The 14,915-nt window shown below is 51.1% G+C and overlaps 1 protein-coding gene across 1 annotated transcript in view; it reads right to left on the bottom strand.

The window, feature by feature from the left end:
- Positions 1 to 14,915, bottom strand: part of LOC138487621 (potassium-transporting ATPase alpha chain 2-like) — a 148,026-nt gene that overhangs the window by 72,088 nt on the left and 61,023 nt on the right. The window contains exons 3-4 of the mRNA XM_069614104.1: positions 13,593 to 13,652; positions 5,201 to 5,404 (exon numbers count right to left, since the gene is read on the bottom strand). Coding sequence (XP_069470205.1) covers positions 5,201 to 5,404; positions 13,593 to 13,652 — 264 coding nt within the window. The remainder of the gene's footprint in view (positions 1 to 5,200; positions 5,405 to 13,592; positions 13,653 to 14,915) is intronic.

The raw sequence follows: 14,915 nt of genomic DNA, 5'->3' as shown, positions 1-14,915 counted from the left end.
GTTTACACTGTGGTGTTTGCCTGTCTGTGGTTTCATCTGCCATGTTTACAATATGGTGTTAGCCTGTCTGTGGTTTCATCTGTCATGTTGAAAGAGTGGTGGATTCCTGTCTGTGGGTTCATCTGGGATGTTTACACTGTGGTGTTGCTTGTCTGTGGGTTCATCTGTGATGTGTAAACTCTTGTGTTTGCTTGTCTGTGTGCTCATCTGCAATAGTTACACTGTGGTGTTTGCCTGTGTGTCGGTTCATCTGTGATGTTTACGACGTGGAGGTTTACTGCCTGTGTGTGGGTTAATTGGTCATGTTTACACTGTGGTGTTTTCCTGTTTGTGGGTTTGTCTTCAATGTTTACACTGTGGTGTTTGCATGCCTGTGGGCTCATTTGTCATGATTGCACTGTGGTGTTAGCTTGTCTGTGGGTACATCTGTGATATTTACACTGTGGTGTCTGCTTGTCTGTGTGTACATCTGCAATATTTACGCAGTGGTGTTTGACTGTCTGTGGATTACTTTGTCATGTTTACACTGTGGTGTTTTCCTGTCTCTGGTTCTTCTGCAATGTTTATACTGTGGTGTTTGCTTGGCTGTGGATTCATCTGCACTGTGTAGTTGACTCATGTGTCGCGTCTTCTCTGACATTCACAAAGAGAGAGCGGTGATGCATAAAGCAACAGAGGACCTATGCAGCCACCAGGGATGCTGCACAATGCTCCCCAACACCGGAGCATGCAGTGCGCCAACAGCCATGTCAACTCTTGTGACTAATCAACTTACAGGCACCAGTGGTCCAGGGAGGATATCGGTTTCTAAACCATCAATCAGCCCCACACCTCTGGTGCCCAGAAGCTGATTTGTCGCATTGGTGGCAAGCGGTCGGGTCAGTTGGAGCCTTGCGCAACAGCTTAGTCACCCAACGATAAAAGTAGCGTTGCATTAGTTCACTGCGAGGTATTAATAATAGTCATGGAACTTGACTTTGAGATTGTGAAAGGCATGACCAAGGATGTCCTGCACGACTTATGTCAAGAGAAGGACTTCCCCACAGCACTAAGGTTAATAAACCTGAGTTGCTGACCAGCCTCCAAGCTTGAGTAGAAGCAAGGGTGGTTGGGGAGAAGACCCCAGGGGATGGACTAGGCCCTGTGTACCCGTACAGACAAGGCCTTCCAGTGGAGGAAAATGACGCGGACAGCCGTATGAGCAGTGTTTCTCGACAATAACCCCTCCAGAGTGCAAGTGTGGTTTCTCAACATTCGAGATTGTCAGTGAGGACAGGGGCTAGTGCAGCATCCCGCAGGTCCTAAGCCTCAGCACAGTCTCTAAGTGGCCCAGTAATTGTTCCGGCTGTTAATGAGGTAGCGGCTAGAAAACTCCTGCTCGAGGAGAGGAGACTAGCACTAGAGGAACAGAAACAGCAGGACAAGGTCACCATAGAGCAGTAAAAGGCCGCCATAGAACTGCATAAGCTGGCGCTTGAAGAGAAGAAGGAGGCCAACAGATCCACCTTTAGCGAAAGCAGCAGTAGTGGCTCAAACCAGAGTGCCCGGGATAAGCCCTGACGGCACATCCCCAAAGACTTAGTACAGGCCTATGAAGTGGGCAAGGATATTCTTGACTGGTTTGAAGCACTTGAGCTGGATTTCCAGCTACAGGAGGTGGATGAGGTACTGTGGGGTGCAGTCCTGATGAGTCGCTTACTGACACCAAGGACTGATGCAATTCTTCAGTTAACTCCTGAGGAAAGGGCCATTTATGAGAGCATGACGGCAGCCCTCCTCAGGAAGTTCTGTAGAACCCCAGAACAGTAGTACCTCAAGAGCTTCAGAGAGCTTGGAAAGAAAGGTGGGCAGACATGTGAAGCGTTCACACACTTGTCATTGAAATATCTGAGCAGGTGGGTGGCTGGTAACAAAGTTGACACATTTAAAGGGATGTACAATTTGATTGCGTGTGAGCATGTATTGAAAGATTGTGAGGTTGACCTACACCAGCATCTTGTGGACAAGACTATCTCAGACCCTAAGGAACTTGCAAAGGCTGCCGACAGGTTTGTGAGTACTCAGGTCCAGAAAAAGGCTCAGGCGAGCACCCCCAAACCAGAAGAGAAATCGGCGGACAAAAAAGTAAACAAGGATGCGAAAGACAAAGGTCCAACCCAATCCTATTCGAAAGTCAGGTCCGCAAAAGTACAAAGGGAAATCCCAAAACTCTAGTTCAGCCATGCACCCCATAATGAAGAGCACAGGCACCCCTAACACTGGGGACACCTGCTTTCTCACTCAACTCTGTTGTTTTGTGTGTAAGCAGCTATAGGAAAGGGGATCCTGCTTGCACGGGTTTATCAAGCAAGCCATAGTGAAGTTGGACTCGTGGAGGAGGCCATCATTAGTGTGGGCCTCTTAGAGGAGGACTTCCCACTAGGCCAGGGAGTGGCCAAATGTGGATTGGTTACACTGAGTGGGAACGGTACTGGGTCTCCAAAAGAGATTTCAGTTCCCAATAATGCACCACTCAATCTAGAACATGTGTACATCAATGGACACAAAACTCCTGCGGTCTGAGACACTGTGGCTACCGTCACTGCTGTCACCCGGCAGTGGGTACAGCCAGGCCAGTGTATTGATGGGCCTGATTGTAGCGTAATTGGGTTTGATGGAAAGAGTAAATGCCCCTTGGCGATACTCTAGTGCATACTAATGAGAAATAATTGAGGCAATTCTGTTAAAGGGGCTTGGTCTCAGGACAGACAACAGGAAGGCGGGGCTAACACCTGTTTGATATGCAATGTGTCAACCTGAAGCTAGTTGCCAGCCTTCTTTATGAAGGACAGTGAATGGCATGTCTAGATCCACTATTACCGTAGGCAATTCCTGCAGAGCGGATCCCTTTCAGAGGGAGGAGTCTCCCACATTTGTTTGTGCTGTGAGCAGGGAAAATGTGTGCGGAAAGGCCTCACACATTTTCAGAGGTTGATCTCCCATTATTCAGTTTCATTTTTAAAAAATCAAAAAGCACAGGCGAACGCACACTCCCCGTGCGGATGGTTGAATTCCTCACAACTCTAGCAGAGACAACACCGGAGACCAGTGGCGGAGTTGCTACCATACCACAACCAAGACTGTTAATTACTTGTTGTGGATTTCACTGAAACCCGCCCCTCTAACACAAACAGGGACACTCAGCCATGGGGGCCACAATTGTAGTAATGCAGCAGCCCTACACAGAAGATAGTAGTGGGGAATAGACTACTATTTGTATTTTATTGTCTGCTCTAACAACTTCCGGGCAGGGAAGACAAGGTTAGATTGGTTAGGGTCAGAAATCTAATGGGAGAAGGTGGGGGAGGCGAAGAAAAGGGACTGGAAACAGGAACTTGTGGGTTGTTCAGGTGATATCAAGGGAGGAGAAGGTGGCAGAGTGGCAGAGAAAGAGAACAGCACGGAGAAAGACATTGGATTGGAATGTGTAGGTGTTTGGAAGAAAAGGGTGACATATTGTTTGGTGAGAGCAAGTGGTACTGTGTGGTGAATATGTGTGTATTTTAGGTAAGAGAGAGTGTTAGAAAGAGTGTAGGGATTGAGTGGCATGTGTTTCGAGGGTTGAAAGGAGGGTAACTGAGTAGAAGGTGGGGTGAAGGAGTAGTGTGGCGTAGGGAGTAGTAGTGTGGAAGAGGCAGTACTGGCATGGAAGAGGGTTTAGTGGCAAGGAGGAGGGAATAGCAGTGTGGAGTAAAAATAGTAGTGTGGAGAAGGGATCAGTAGAGTGGAGAGATGGAGCAGGAAGGATTAACATTGAAGGGTGGGGCAGAAGGTAAGAGGATATTGAGAGACATGAGAGGGGCAGAGGAAAGGAGTGCTAAGAGAGAAGGGAAGAAGTTAGAAGGAGAGCAGCGGGATAAAAGTGAATAAGAAGGAAAGGAACATCATGGTGTGAGAGGAATGGGGCATATTGGACCGTGAGTGTCTGTAAGGCCCAACCCTACAATCCCTTTAGAAATAAACTTGTTATTAGTGTAGGCACAGCTTAGTAAGTCTCGGGGGAGCTTAGATGGCTATGGTGAATGTCTTTAGGACCTCAATGGAAGCAGTCAATAGGCTCTTTCTACTAACCTGGAGAATACAGACACCTCGGCTAGAGAGGAAAATGCTTTAACTAGATGAGAGAGGGATGGCCCTAGCGCCCTATGTAAGTTTGTTAAAACCCCTGAACCATCTCTGGGAGTTGGAGTATTCTTTAGGCCATCTGTGACACAAGAAGGGAGCCGTTTGGTGGCCGTGGGGAAGTGGCGGAGGGGGCAGTGGTGTGGTTGGGGGGGTTCACACAGGGAAAAGGTGCTGGGGCATCAGGGTTTTGAAGGCCTGGGAAGGAAGGCAACAGTAGTCAGGAGCGACTTATGCCACAAGTTTCCGTGCACATCCAGTGCTCCCTTCCAGCCGGCTCCTTCTCCCTAGGTGTTTAATCGATGACTCCATTAACAGGGCACCAATTTTCTTTGATTTGATTTTTGGCCTTCCCTTCACCAGTGTGCCTGGGAGGCTGTGCCATGTGGTGGCAAGTTGAGGAGATAGTGAAGTGTTGTGGTTATGCCTCTGAAGGCAAATGAGTAGCTTTCGGGAGAAATTATTTTCCATCATGTGTGTCGCTCACATCTGCCAGGGGCCCAACCTTATTGAAATCACTCCAACTCCACTGCAGAGGAAGCCCCACCGCCACACCACTACGACTTTCAACCAGGGGTGTTGCTAGGTCTGGAAAAGATTGGGGGCTATGCTAATGTCGGGACTGTCAGGACTCTGGGCTAGCTAGCCTTTTGGTTGTAGCTCCTGAGCTTCTATCTGGGGCTAAAATCAAAACACCCTGGGCTATAGCCCCCTCAGCCACCCCCTAGCAACGCCTCTGCTTTCAACCTCTGCATGAAGAATAAGAAGCAGCCCAGTCGTGTTCAGCCTCATTAGGCCTCCCTGGTGAGGTGTCACTTGAGCAAATATGTACAGGAACCAGGCGTCCATGTCTGGGCAAATAATGTGTAAACGTAAGGTTCAGCCTCTTGCTGGTGGGCCTACGCCTGCTGCGTGCTAGAACTTTAAACATTCTCAACATCATTTGATGGCCATTTCTAGATTGGAGCTTGGCCGAGCTTTGAAGGAATCGGGGTGCACTCTGAAATCAGGTAGAAATGAGAACAATGTTCGGACTTACGTTGTCCTTTGCAATGGTGGGGTCCTGCGAATACTGTACGCCGTATGCAATCTCGCAGAGGATAGCGCCGGCCCACAGAAGCAGGGAGAACCCCCCCACCATCTGCCTGAGGAACTTGATGATTTCCGGGGTCCCCTTTGGGGGAGTGAGTGAGTTGGGACCATCCCTGGCCAAGTACTCCGCTGCTCTTGCACTGGTGAGACCCTGCAGAGGAAACAAGAGGGGGGCAACCAGCATATGTAAGTACAGTAATCTACATGAGTAACCATCAAGGACAGAAAACACAGAGGAGACTCAGCACAAACAAACGGGTAATCCACCATAGACAAAGAAGACCCAGCACAAACACAGAGGAGACCCAGCACAAACACACAGGCAATCCAGCACAGGCACAGGGAAGACCCAGCACACACACAAAGGAGACCCAACACAAACACACAAGTAATCCAGTATAGACACAGACAAGACCCAGCAGAAACATACAGGTAAACCAGCAAAGGTACAGGGAAGACCCAAGACACACACATAGGAGACCCAGCACAAACACACAAGTAATCTAGTATAGACAAAGAGAAGACCCAGCACAAACACAGAGGAGACCCAGCACAGGCACAGAGAAGACCCAGCACACACACAGAGAAGACCCAGAACACACAGAGGAGACCTAGCACAAACAAACAGGTAATCCAGCATAGACAAAGAAGACCCAGCACAAGCACAGAGGAGACCCAGCACAAACATACTGGTAACCCAGCACAGACACAGAGAAGACCCAGCAGACACACAGAGGAGACTCAGCACAAACAAACAGGTAATCCAGAATAGACAAAGAAGACCCAGCACAAACACAGAGGAGACCCAGCACAAACACACAGGCAATCCAGTGCAGGCACAGGGAAGACCCAGCACACACACATAGGAGACCCAGCACAAACAAACAGGTAATCCAGCATAGACAAAGAAGACCCAGCACAAGCAAAGAGGAGACCCAGCACAAACACACAGGTAAACCTGTACAGACACAGAGAAGACCCAGCACAAACACAGAGTAAACCCCGGTCAAACACACAAGTAATCCATAATAAACACAGACGAGACTCAGCACAAACACACAGGTAAACCAGCACAGGCACAAGACCCAGCACAAACACAGAGGAGACCCAGCACAAACACACAGGTAACCCAGCACAGATACAGAGAAGACCCAGCACAAACACAGAGGAGACTCAGCACAAACAAACAGGTAATCCAGCATAGACAAAGAAGACCCAGCACAAACACAGAGGAGACCCAGCACAAACCCACAGGCAATCCAGCACAGGTACAGGAAAGACCCAGCAGACACACAGAGGAGACCCAGCCGAAACAAACAGGTAACCCAGCATAGACAAAGAAGACCAAGCACAAGCACAGAGGAGCCCTAGCACAAACACACAGGTAAACCAGCACAGGCGCAGAGAAGACCCAACACAAACACAGAGAAGACCCAGCACAAACACACAAGTAATCCAGTATAGACACAGAGAAGACCCAGCACAAACACACGGGTAACCCAGCACAGCCACATAGAAGACCCAGCACCAATACAGAGGAGACACACCACAAACACACAAGGAATTCAGCAGAGACCCAGCACAAATACATAGGCAATCCAGCACAGGCACAGGGAACACCTAGCACACACCCATAGGAGACCCAGAACAAACAAACAGGTAATCCAGCATAGACAAAGAAGACCCTGCACAAGCACATAGGAGACCCAGCACAAACACACAGGTAACCCAGCACAGACACAGAGACGACCCAGCTCAAACACACAAGTAATCCAGTATAGACACAGACAAGACCCAGCACAAACACACAGGTAAACCAGCACAGATGCACAAACACAGAAGAGACCCAGCACAAACACACCAGTAATCCAGCACAGACCCAGAGAAGACCCAGCACAAACACAGAGGGGACTCAGCACAAACAAACAGGTAATCTAGCATAGACAAAGAAGACCCAGCATGAACACAGAGGAGACCCAGCACAAACACACAGGCAATCCAGCACAGGCACAGGGAAGACGCAGCACATACACAAGGAGACCCAGCACAAACAAACAGGTAATCCAGCATAGAAAATAAGACCCAGCACAAGCACAGAGGAGACCAAGCACAAAAACACAGGTAACCAAGAACAGACACAGAAGACCCAGCACAAACACAGAAGAGAACCATCACAAACACACAAGTATCACAGCACAGACAGAAAGAATAACCTGCACAAACACAGAAGAGACCCGGCACAAACACACAGGTACTCCAGCACAAAAACAGAGAAGACCCAGCACAAACATAGAAGAGACCCAGCAGAAACACACAGGTAACCCAGCACAGACACAGAAAAGACCCAAAACAAACATAGAAGAGACCCAGCACAAACACACAGGTAACCCAGCAAAGATACAGAGAAGACCCAGCACAAACACACAAGTACTCCCTGAACGGAAACTGAGAAGACCCAGCGCAAACACAGAAGTACCCCAGCACAAGCACAAAGGTAATCGAGCATAGACACAGCGAAGACCCCGCACAAATACACAGTAGACCCAGCACAAACACGCAGGTACTCCCTGGACAGACACAGAGAAGACCCAGCACAAACACAGAAGAGACCCAGCACAATCACACAGGTAACCCAGCACAGAAACAGAGAAGACCTAGAACAAACACAGAGGAGACCCAGCAAAAACACATAGGTACTGCATCACAGACACAGAGAAGACCCAGCCGAAATACCTAGGAGACCCAGCAAAAACACATAGGTACTCCAGCACAGACACAGAGAAGACCGAGCCCAAACACACAGGAGGCCCAGCAAAAACACAGAAGAGACCCAGTACAAACAAACAGGTAATCCAGCATAGGCACAGAGATAACCCAACACAAACACAGAAGAGACCCAGCACAAACACACAGCAAACTCAGCAAAGACACAGAGAAGATCCAACACAAACACAGAAGAGACCCAGCACAAACACACAGGTAACTCAGCAAAGACACAGAGAAGACATCCAGCACAAACACAGAAGAGACCCAGCACAAACACACAGGTAATCCAGCATAGACACAGAGAAGACCCAGCACAAACACAGAAGAGACCCGGCACAAACACACAAATAAGGCAGCAGAGACACAGAGAAGACCCAGCACAAACACAGAGGAGGCCCAGCTCAAACACACAGGCACTCCCTGGACGGACACACAGGAGACCAAGCACAAACACAGAAGAGACCCAGCACAAACACACAAGTTATCCAGCATAGAGACCCAGCACAAACACAGTAAAGACCCAGCAAAAACACAGAGGTAACACAGCACAGACACAGAGAAAACCCAGCACACACACACGGGAGACCCAGCACCAACACACAGGTAATCCAGCATAGACACAAGGAAGACCCAGCAGATACACAGAAGAGATCCAGCAGAAACACACAGGTACTCCAAAACAGACAGAGAGCAGAGGCACACAGGTACTCCAGCACAGAGAGAGAAAATACCCAGCACAAACACATAGGAGACCTGCCACAAACACACAGGTAATCCAGCAAAGACACAGAGCAGATCCAGCACAAACACAGAACAGACCCAGCACAAACACACAGGTTCTCCAGCACAGGCACAGAGGAGCATGAGCACAAACACACAGGTATCCGAGCACAGACACAGAGGAGACCCAGAACAAAACAGAGGAGACCCAGCAGAAACACACAGGTACTCCAAAAAGACAGAGAGCAGAGGCACACAGGTACTCCAGCACAGCCACAGAAAATACCCAGCACAAACACAGAGGAGACCGGGCACAAACACACAGGCAATCCAACATAGACACAGAGAAGACCCAGCACAAACACAGAAGAGACCAAGCACAAACAAACAGGTTCTGTAGCACAGACAGAGAGGAGACCCAGCACAAACACACAGGTACTCCCCGGACAGACACAGAGATGACCTAGCACAAACACAGAAGATACCCAGCACAAACACACAGGTTCTCGAGCACAGGCACTGAGGAGACCCAGCTCAAACACAGAGGAGACCCAGCAGAAATATACAGGTACTCCAAAACAGACAGAGAGCAGAGGCACACAGGTACTCAAGCACAGACACAGAAAATACCCAGCACAAACACAGAGGAGACCGGGCACAAACACACAGGTACTCCAGCACAGACACAGAGGAGACCCAGCACAAACACAGAGGAGACCCAGCACAAACACACAGAAGAGACCCAGCACAAACACACAAGTAATCCAGCACAGACACAGAGAAGAACCAGCACAAACACAGAGGAGACCCAGCAGAAACACACAGGTACTCCAAAAAGACAGAGAGCAGAGGCACACGGGTACTCCAGCACAGCCACAGAAAATACCCAGCACAAACACAGAGGAGACCGGGCACAAACACACAGGCAATCCAACATAGACACAGAGAAGACCCAGCACAAACACAGAAGAGACCCAGCACAAACAACCAGGTTCTGTAGCACAGACAGAGAGGAGACCCAGCACAAACACACAGGTACTCCCCGGACAGACACATAGATGACCTAGCACAAACACAGAAGATACCCAGCACAAACACACAGGTTCTCGAGCACAGGCACTGAGGAGACCCAGCTCAAACACAGAGGAGACCCAGCAGAAACATACAGGTACTCCAAAACAGACAGAGAGCAGAGGCACACAGGTACTCAAGCACAGACACAGCAAATACCCAGCACAAACACAGAGGAGACCGGGCACAAACACACAGGTACTCCAGCACAGACACAGAGGAGACCCAGCACAAAAACAGAGGAGACCCAGCACAAACACACAGAAGAGACCCAGCACAAACACACAAGTAATCCAGCACAGACACAGAGAAGAACCAGCACAAACACAGAGGAGACCCAGCACAAACACACAGGTAACACAGCACAGACACAGAGAAGACCCAGCACAAACACACGGGTAACTCAGCACAGAGGCAAACAAAACCATTCAGGGAACTGTTCTCCAAAGAACTGTAGCCCTGAGTCTGTCCCTAACTCTGGACCTCAGTTGTGTGACCTTGGTAGGTCGGATAGTTACTGATAGCCCCTGGTGGTTTAAAGACCTCCAGGAAACTCCTTTGATAATAGTGAGTATTCCTACTTGATGGGTGGTGCTTCGATTCTCCTAGGTGTGGAGACATGTTGAATCTCCTGGGAAAAGACTGCTCACAAGCACCCCCGCTGGTGCCCCCGCAGTGTCTGCAGTGAGTCCAGCATCAAATAGCAACAATGGAGTGGCCCTGGAGTGCAGTCTGGCTCCCATCCTGCTTGTTTGTTCTCTGGCAAGGGGCCAAAGCCTTCCACTGGTTCGAGGACTGCTCTTTGCTACATACTCCCTACGACTAGGCGCATGCAGGCTCCTTGTCTCCCTTGATGTTCCTTTTTGACTAGGACTGTACCTGCCTCTCTCTTTGGGGGCTTCCCTCCTCTTCCTCCTGTGCTCACACCCTTCTCTCTCTGAGGCCATTCGTCGACCCCTCAACCCTAGCCTTATACCCTTCTCTCTGCCCGGGTGTTTCGCTCTGCTCCCCTTGTTCTTCCCTTGTTCTTACAGCCCTGGGTAACTCCTCTCCTGTCCATTCCTTCCTGTCCCTCCACTTGTGTTCGGCCTTCCTCCGGGTGCCATCTCCTCTCCTGGCTCTTCCCCTGTGACGCGTCTATCCCTTTTCCTTCTTACTCCTCTTATCTCCCCTCAACTAAACACACGCACACAAACACACAAACAGGGCTCTGGGGACCCTGCACTCACACATCAGGGAGGCATCTGGGGGCCCTGCGCTCACACATAATGGAGGCATTGTGGACCCTGCACTCACCCATCAGGGAGGCATCTGGGGACTTTGCACTCACCCATAAGGAAGGCATCTGGAGACCCTGCACTCACCCATCATTGAGTCATATGGGGACCCTGCACTCAAACATAATGGAGGCATTGGGGACCCTGCACTCACACATCAAGGAGGCATCTAGGGAACCTGCACTCACCCATCAGAGAGGCATTGGGGACCCTGCATTCAGACATAATTGAGGCATTGGGGACCCTGCACTCACCCATCAGTGAGGCATATGGGGACCCTGCACTCACACAAAATGGAGGCATTGAGAACCCTACACTCACCCATCTGGAAGGCATTGGGGAACCTGCACTCACCCATCAGGGAGGCATTGGGGACCCTGCACTCACCCATAATGGAGGCATATGGGGACCCTGCACTTACACATAATGGAGGCATTGGGGACCCTGCACTCGCCCATCAAGGAGGCATTGGGGAACCTGCACTTACCCATCAGTGAGGCTAATGGGGACCCTGCACTCACCTACAATGGAGGCATTGGGGACCCTGAACTCACCCATCATGTAGGCATTGGGGACCCTGCACTCAAACATAATGGAACCATCTGGGGACCATGCACTCACCAATCAGGGAGGCATCTGGGGACCCTGCACTCACCCATCGTGGAGGCATTGGGGGACCCTGCACTTACACTTAGTGGAGGCATCTGGGGACCTTGCACCCACCCATCGGGGCGGCATCTGGGGACCCTGCACTCACACAGAATGGAATCTTCTGGGAACCCTGTACTCACCCATCAGGGAGGCATCTGGGGACCCTGCACTCACACATAATGGAAGCATCTGGGGACCCTGCACTCACCCATCAGGAAGGCGTTGGGGAACCTGCCCTCACCATCAGGGAGGCATCTGGGGAACTGCCATCACCCATCAGGGAGGCATTGGTGATCATTGGCTCACCCATCAGGGAGGCATCTGGGAACACTGCACTCACCCATCAGGGAGGCATTGGTGATCATTCACTACCCATCAGGGAGGCATCTGGGGACTATGCACTCCCACATAATGGATGCATATGAGGTCCCTGAAACTCATCCATCAAGGGGGCATTGGAGACCCTGCACTGCACTCACCCATCATGGAGGCATGCGGGGACCCTGCACTCACCCATCAGGAAGGCATTGGAGAACCTGCACTCACCCATCAGGGAGGCATTGGGGAGCCTGCACTCCCCCATCATGGAGGCATTGGGGAACCCTGCACTCACCCATAATGGAGGCATCTGGGGACCCTGCACTAAAACATAATGGAAGCATCTGGGGACCCTGCACCCACCCATCAGGAAGGCATTGGGGACCCTGCACTCCCCCATCGTGGAGGCATTGGGGGACCCTGCACTTACCCATCAGGGAAGCATTGGGGACCCTGCACTCACCCATCAGGGAGGCATCTGGGGACCCTGCACTCAGACATAATGGAAACATCTGGGGACCCTGCACTCACCCATCAGGAAGGCTTTGGGGAACCTGCACTCACCCTTTAGGGAGGCATCTGGGGGCCCTGCCCTCACCCATCAGGGAGGCATTGGTGATCCTTCACTCACCCATCAGGGAGGCATCTGGGGACCATGCACTCCCACATAATGGAAGCATATGGAGACCCTGAAACTCATCCATCAAGGAGGTATTGGGGACCCTGCACTCACCCATCATGGAGGCATTGGGGACCCTGCACTCACCCATCAGGGAGGCATTGGAGATCCTGCCCTCACCCATTAGGGAGGCATCTGGGGACTCTGGACTCACCCATCAGGGAGGCATTGGGGACCCTGCACTCACCCATCAGTGAGGCATATGGGGACCCTGCACTCAACCATCGGGGAGGCATCTGGGGACCCTGCACCCACCCATCAGGGAGGTATTGGGGACCCTGCACTCACACATAATTGAAGCATCTGGGGACCCTGCACTCACCCATCAGGGAGCCATTTTGCACCCTGCACTCACCCATCAGGGAGGCATCTGCGGACCCGGCACTCACCCATCAGGGATCCTGCACTCACCCATCAGGGAGGCATCTGGGGACCCTGCACTCACCCATCAGGGAGGCATTGGGGACCCTGAACTCACCCATTAGGAAGGCATCTGGGGATCCTGCACTCCCCCATCAGGGAGGCATTGGTGACCGTGCCCTCACCCATCAGGGAGGCATTAGTGGCCCTGACCTCACCCATCAGGGAGGCATTAGTGGCCCTGCCCTCACCCATCAGGGAGGCATTGGTGACCCTGCCCTCACCCAGGAGGGAGGCGTGTGGGGCCCTACACTAGCCCACCAGGGTGGCCCTGGGGACACTGCACTCACCCATCAGGGAGGCGTCCATGAACCTGCATAAGGCATTGGGGTATCTCGTGCAAACTCTGAATGCACGCCCATGGTTGACTTCAAAGAATGCTAATCTCAGCCGCTGGGTGCTGTAAAGGACCACCCTTGCGCCCATGGCAGACTTACCCGAAACTGGCTGGTTGTGTACTTCTCTTCAAGCTCTTCAATGCCAAGTTTGTGGTCATCCTGCAATTTGAAGAGAGAAAGAAGATTAACCTGTGGTCAAATCTGTAGGGCATTTTAATTTGGATAAGCGAACATAAGAAGCATGCCTGTGGCTGAATAGGTACACTGTGACAATGTTCCCTGCCGGACCCCGGGGACTCACAGCGGGGTGGTCATACAGGCTGGCTAGACGAGAGGCCCCCAGGCACCCCTCACAGAGTCCTAAGGGCAGGCCAGTGGATTTCTCCATAAAAACATAACACAACTCCATTGACGTCTATGGGGGCTCGAGGTCAGTCAGACCTGCCCACTTTCACTGTGCCCAGGGCAAGCTGCTCCTCCATGCTGAGCAGAACCTCTTGCCTAGAATAGGAGTGTGTGCCCGCCCCTGTAAGGGCTCCAGTCTGGAGGTGTCAGGCGCCTGAAGAGGTGCTAAAGGTTCAATGGTACCTCTGGCTGGCGATCTGAGGTTATCCGAGGTTGCAGAAAGTTATTTTGATACCTGCTTTTCTTAAGAAGGGTCGTCATGGAAATATGAACTTGAAAGTGGAGGCTTTCCAGAGAAATCAGAACAGATGAAACACAGAGCAACAGGGCATAATCCTACTATGAACGTGGGTTGAGAACACATTCAGCATGGCCTTTGTGACTAGTGTGGCTACAATACTACACAGCCACTGCTCTCCTACTCTACTTAACATGACGGGTTGCAAAGTAGCAACTCTTCCGCAATCTATTACAGAAACGCTTCCCCAGCTCGCCAAGCGGTTTTCTGACTGCTGTTTCACGTGCTGGAGAGGCAGAGGGATTCAGTGGGAAGCCATGTTGGAATCCAAGATGGCGGCGGCCATTGTTATAACCGCAGGCCATGACCCAGATAGACCACACAACTCAAAGAACATAGTCCAATCACCAACCGGCCGAGCCTACTGTACAAAGGTGCAACACATTCCCATATGCACCACCTCGGAGGAGGAGAAACCGGGCGTAGCCATTCTCCATGACTGGGGTTTTCAAGTAGGAGCTGGAGTGAGCCGTTTGGAGGCGACTGGTGAGCAGGATGCACATTGAGAAGAATGGAGGTTAGAGAAAATAGCTGGAGGTTGCTTTGAAGGATGAGATTTACTAAAAGGGGCAAGACGGAGTCAACCACTAGTGGAAGGCTGGGCGAGAGACCAATAGGCTAGAGGGGCTTTTCACCACCTTAAGCCTGAGAGGAAAGATGGATTCCAGGCTACCTTCATAGCTAAGCAAGAAGGAAGCTTCCGCTGGGCCAGGCAGGTC

The sequence above is a fragment of the Ambystoma mexicanum genome, chromosome 9, assembly GCF_040938575.1.
Source record: "Ambystoma mexicanum isolate Mex_15411 chromosome 9, UKY_AmexF1_1, whole genome shotgun sequence".
NCBI lineage: Eukaryota > Metazoa > Chordata > Amphibia > Caudata > Ambystomatidae > Ambystoma > Ambystoma mexicanum.
Note: the sequence above shows the minus strand (reverse complement) of the source record. Positions and strands in the feature narration are given on the sequence as shown.